General features: G+C 45.8%; 1 protein-coding gene across 1 annotated transcript; it reads left to right on the top strand.

Annotated features, from left to right (window-relative positions):
• The first annotated feature begins 676 nt into the window (after positions 1 to 676).
• Positions 677 to 4272, top strand: FPGT (fucose-1-phosphate guanylyltransferase). Its single transcript, XM_065737781.1, has 4 exons — positions 677 to 755; positions 844 to 1011; positions 1753 to 1845; positions 2378 to 4272. Exons 1-4 carry the CDS (start codon positions 677 to 679, stop codon positions 3826 to 3828), a joined length of 1791 nt encoding a protein of 596 aa, XP_065593853.1. The 3' UTR covers positions 3829 to 4272.
• Positions 4273 to 5599: the final 1327 nt, after the last annotated feature.

Below are 5599 nucleotides of genomic sequence, written 5' to 3'. Positions count from 1 at the left end.
TGACACCCTCACGAGAGACACGAGAAGCCACAGCCAGCTCACAGTATTGGTGCTGTCATGCTGACTTTCCTTTTGTTTATTGACAAGAATTAAAACGTGCAAAATGACAAATATATTTATTTATTTATTTGTTTGTTTATTGGTAGAGAAGGGTGGGAAAAAAAAAAAAAAAAAAAAAAGAACGACAGCATTTTGAACTACAGCTCTTAAGTCAAAGCCTTTTCATTGCCTGAGGCCTCGAATGACCAAGCATGACGGTGTGATGCTCCCCGGGCACGAGTGCAGGGCTGCCCTGGGTAGCAAAACTTCCTCAGGGCCGGGCTGGAGCTGGAACTGCTGCTCGCTGGTGTCAAGTAGGTCCGTGAACGCTCCATGGCCCTGCCTACGGCCGTGCCGCGGGCCGCCCGCACCCAGCACCCGGCGGAGCAGCGTGCATCGTGCCGCCTGCGATCTCCTGCTTGCAGATACGCAAAGCGATGGGCTCGTGTTGTGTTTCTGTTTGTGTTGTGTTTCGCTTTGTGTTGTGACTCCCTGAGTTACGTCGGCAGCCGCGTGGCACGAGCCCCACAGAGCGCCCGCAGCCACTTCCGCGCCGCCCCCCCCAGGAAGTGGACGAGGCCCAAAGGTACGAGGGCGCACTTCCGGGCGGAGCGGCGCTTCCGGGCTCTGCGGGGCTATGGCGGCGGCGGGCGGGCGGAGCGAGGCGCGGCGCGCGGCCACGGGGCGGCGGTTGGCGCGGTTCGCCGCGCTCCGAGGTGCGGGGGACGCGGGTTCGGATCCGCGGCCGTGGGGGTTCCGCGGCCCCGGGCCCCGGCGCTGAGCGCGTTCCGCTGTGTTGGACAGGCAGAGCCGTGCGGCCCGGCGAGTTCTGGGACGTGGTCGCCGTCACCGCCGCCGACGCGGAGCAGGAGCGGGCGTTCCGGCGGCAGCTGGCCGCCAAGCTGCGGGCCGGGGAGCTGCCCCTGGGCGTGCGCTACCACGTCTTCGTGGATCCCCCGGGACCCAAAATCGGTGCGTGCCCCGCTCGGTTCGTCGGCTGCGGGAGCAGCCCGGGCCGACCCTCAGCTGCTGCCTTTCCTGCTCCTTGCGTGTATTTATACTCACAGAGCGTACCCTTTAGTGCTTTACAGTGATTTCCATCTGTTAAACAATGTGCAGCAAGAACCTGGAAGAGAGTTGTCTGTCATAGCATCCTTATAGCTGTTTACTTGGATGTAGAAGCTAACCAGTCTCAGTAGTCTGCCGTATTAAATAATTGGCATAGATTAATGTTCAGAAATCCTGCTGTTTTAGAAGCACCTAAGAATGTCCCAAAGTGTTACATTTTTCCTTTTGAACGTGTGGTTGAAGTCAGCAGTAAACTCGTGTGATGTTTTATACAGGAGCTGACACTTAGGGCTGAGTGGGCCCAGTTGGAGTGCGTCGGATGCTGTTCCCAGGAGGACTGGGCCTCCCTGCTCGGGTGTCCTTCGCTGTGACCTCACTGTGATTCCATCAGCTGCAGTACGATAGGAGGAGCGTTCCATCAGAACTGCTTCAGGAAATTTCAGATAGACATCAGTGCATCTGCAGACAGTTTGTTTAAAAAAAAAAACACAAAAAAACCCTCTTACCTCTTTTAAAAATAAATGGCAGCTCGTTTTCTACAGCAGAAGAAACAACATTTAATAAACACAACCGGGTCTCAGAGTGCTTCACGTATCAGTGCATGTGTTATTGCTGCTCTTTATAATAAAATATTTTTTCCTTTAGGAAATGGTGGATCAACACTTCATGTTCTTCAGTGCCTGGAAAGCATCTATGGTGATAAATGGACTTCTTTTATTGTGCTGCTAATTCATTCTGGTACGTTGTGTTTTACATTCCACACTTTAAAAAGTTACCTTTAAAAACAGACAAACAAAAAAATGATATTGATAGATAAAGAGTTAGAATTTTGATGTACTGTTCCCTTAGAAAAGTAATTTCGAGTGCAGCTGAATGATGGTTTGGATTTCCACTGGAACTTCAGGAGATGTTACTGTTGCTTAAGCATTTCAGCACTTCAGATCTTTGATCAGTCAGAATATTCTTTCTCCTTTAGTTTTCAAGCAAACAGCAGGAGTCGTTTATTTTCTATATTTGTAGACAGTGATTGTATTTCAGTGCTGAATGAAGCTAAAGATGATGAAATGAACCACAGGTTTAATAAAAGCTACGTAAGGCACCCTGAATTTTGGACATGAGGTCAGCTCTGTCTCAATAAATATGTGAAGGCATATGATAATGTTCTACACATCTTTTCTGAGGAATACGTAGCACAGGACCAAGTTACCTAGCCATATGTTCTCTAAGAAAGTATGCATACTCTGTATAATTTCACGTCTTTTTCTTCAAGGTGGTTACAGTCAGCGTTTACCAAATGCAAGTGCACTGGGCAAGATTTTCACAGCTTTGCCTTTCGGTGATCCTGTTTACCAGATGCTGGAGCTGAAGCTGGCCATGTACATTGATTTCCCAAGTCACATGAAACCAGGAATTCTCATTACTTGTTCAGATGACATAGAGCTTTACAGCACTGGACTTACAGAAACGATCACGTTTGATAAGCCTGGATTTACTGCTTTAGCACACCCTTCAGATTTGACAGTTGGGACCACGCACGGAGTGTTCGTTTTAGATCCATCCAGTTTCTCAGGAAAAGGAGGACTTGAGTACACATCTTGCCGTCGTTTCCTGCACAAACCAGACGTCGAGACCATGCGCCAGTGTGGTGCAGTCTGTGTAAGAAGGAGTTCTTCTCAGCTAGGTTCCTTTGCAGACTGTGGTGACTCAGAAGAGGGCTCAGAGTGCGTGTATACAGACAGTATATTTTACATTGATCATAGCACTGCGGAACGATTACTGACATTCTATAAGCAGATTGATACTCTTTGCTGCGAAATAGATGCGTATGGTGACTTCCTGCAGGCCCTGGGACATGGAACCACTCCAGATTACACAAAAAATACAAGTAAAGTGACCAAAGAGGAATCACAGTTAGTAGAAGTACGGCAGAAGCTCTGTTCTCTTCTGAAAGGAACTTCACTTAATGTCATAGTCTTAAACAATTCCAAGTTCTATCACATTGGAACTACTCAAGAGTATTTGTTTCATTTTACATCTGATAGCAAACTAAAATTTGAGCTTAATTTACTGCCTGAGTCATTCAGCATCTCTTCTGACAAAGCTGAGACCTTGGGTGGATCACCAAGTATCATTCAAAGCATACTTGAGCCTGGGTGTTCTGTAGGACCTGGGTCCGTTATTGAATACTCCAGAATTGGACCTCAAGTCTTGGTGGGGAAGAACTGCATTATTAGTGGATCCTACATAGACTTGAAAGTAGATGTACCTTCAAACTGTTTTCTGAGCTCATTAAGTATAAAAATTGATGATCAAGTGAAGTATGTAAGTATGGTGTTCAGCGTAGAAGACGACTTGAAAAAGAATGTGAAATTGCTGTCAGATACAAATGTACTACAGTTTTTTGGAGTCAGCCTGCAAGAATGCTTGGAGCTCTGGGGCGTGCAGGTTTCAGACCAGCTCTTCTCTGGTGATAACTCCTGCTTTGGGTTGTGGACTGCTAGGATTTTTCCTGTTTGTTCTAGTTTAAGTGAATCAGTTAGAATGTCATTGAACATGTTAAATTCTGTGCAGCACGTGTCAGCTTTTAAACTGAATGGCTTTAAGCTCCTGTCTGTTGAAGAAATGCTTGCCTACAAAGATGTAGAAGACATGCTGAAATTTAGAAATCAAATTCGTGATGAAATCTGTTTACAAAGACAGAAGGATAAATCTGATCTGTAGAAGGACTGGTGCTTGAAGAAATGTCCTGTCTTTAATTTGTCTGCTGTTTGTGGATGATTTATTACTTGCCAGTTTGTAGTAATTGTAAGGAAAATATACACGAATCTTTTCAGTGTTCCTTCCAAGCAAAAGCATAAAGAAGGAGTGCAGCCCTGGTCATAGTCTTAGACTGCCATGTCTGATGCCTGGGTCAGCAGGCCAGCCCTCCATCGAGCACACAAGAGATTGAAGAGGTATTAGTGTATTTCTCTCTCAGAATTCCTTTTGTGGAGTGATGCTGCCCTGTGCTGGGCTGACTGCAGGCCAGGCAGGTAAGAGGTGGCTGCCTCTACTCACACTCCTGCACAAAGAGCACCCTCTGAGATGTGCTCACCAATATTTTTATAATGGAGCAAGCGTAGGTTTGATTTACTGGTTAAGAAACATTAAACTGCTTTAAGTTTTTATGCTACTCCTTGTTTCTTATCTATGATAAGTATTCATGTCCAGAATTGTAGAAATCAGATTTTGGTTGATATCAGCCATCAGTAATGTCAGCAGTCAGAATGGATTTATTCCACAGATATCGAGATGTCCAGATTCATGTTGTTTTTCGTCTTTAAAATAAAGTCAGGTTTCATGCAGTGTATATGAAAAGCCTTTAAAGCAATATTTTGACACAGAGCCCTGTTAACAGGCCCCCCGTGTGTTTTTATGTGTGTCCATGTTCACGTGCATGTTGTGTGGTTTCATTCTTGGATTCCACACTTACCCATAAGCACTTTTACATGTAAGCTTCCACTTGTTTCCAGTGAGCCACAGGAACTACGTGTCTTCTCCTTAACTTTCTGATGTACCCATATCAATTATATAGGGGTAATTTGCAGAAAGAAGTGCAAATGTTCTAACAAATACAGGAAATGGACCGTGCCATGGGTATGGCAGTGCATGGTAATAGTATTGGCAATCCAGCCATACATCTGCTTATTGCCAGTCCAATTTAAAGGTTAATTTAAAGATTAAAACATACATCCATTGCACTTTGACGGATTTCTTTATAGGCTTTCAGGCTTCTCTTGTGACCTTTAAATGCTGCAACATGGCTTTCCTCTCAAGCTACAGCAAGCAGCTAGTTTTCTTGATTTTGCTGTATCATCTTTATTATAAAATGTAAAACCCAGGAATGAATTCCCTATTTGATTGAAATCTCTGGAAGTTTTGCCTGTTGATCTAAGCAGGGGCCAGGATTTTCCTCAGCAGTCCCTTTTGATCAAATGAAGATTTCTAGAGTCCCCCAGAGAAGAAGAGCTGCAGAGCTCTCAGTATGCTGACAGTTTCGAGTTGGAGCTCTGTGTTCACCAGCCAGACCTTGGCTGATCACTGCAGCTTGTGCAGTTTGTTGGTTTTGTTGGGTGTTGGCTGAGCCTATAGACAGGAGTGGAGTCAGCTCTTTTGAAAGGGCAGATAACAGCAGGACGAGGGGAAATGGTTTTAAGTTGAGGGAGGGAAGATTTAGGTTGGATGTCAGGGGGAAGTTCTTTTCTTTGAGAGTGGTGAGGTGCTGGAACAGACTGCACAGGATGCCCCATCACTGGAGGTGATCAAGGCCGGATTGGATGGGTCCCTGGGCAACCTGGTCTAGTATGAAATGGGGAGGTTGGTGGCCCTGCCTGAGGCAGGAGGGTTGAGGATTCATTATCCTTAAGGTCTCTTCCAACCTGGGCCATTCTGTAATTCTGTGAGTTGATCAGTATTTGTGTTGAGACAGAGGAGATGAGAGGAAAGCTGGTAT

Source organism: Cyrtonyx montezumae, unplaced genomic scaffold (assembly GCF_038088225.1).
Source record: "Cyrtonyx montezumae isolate F1298 unplaced genomic scaffold, pur_monq_1.0 scaffold_1, whole genome shotgun sequence".
In the NCBI taxonomy this organism is placed as follows: Eukaryota; Metazoa; Chordata; class Aves; order Galliformes; family Odontophoridae; genus Cyrtonyx; species Cyrtonyx montezumae.
Note: the sequence above shows the minus strand (reverse complement) of the source record. Positions and strands in the feature narration are given on the sequence as shown.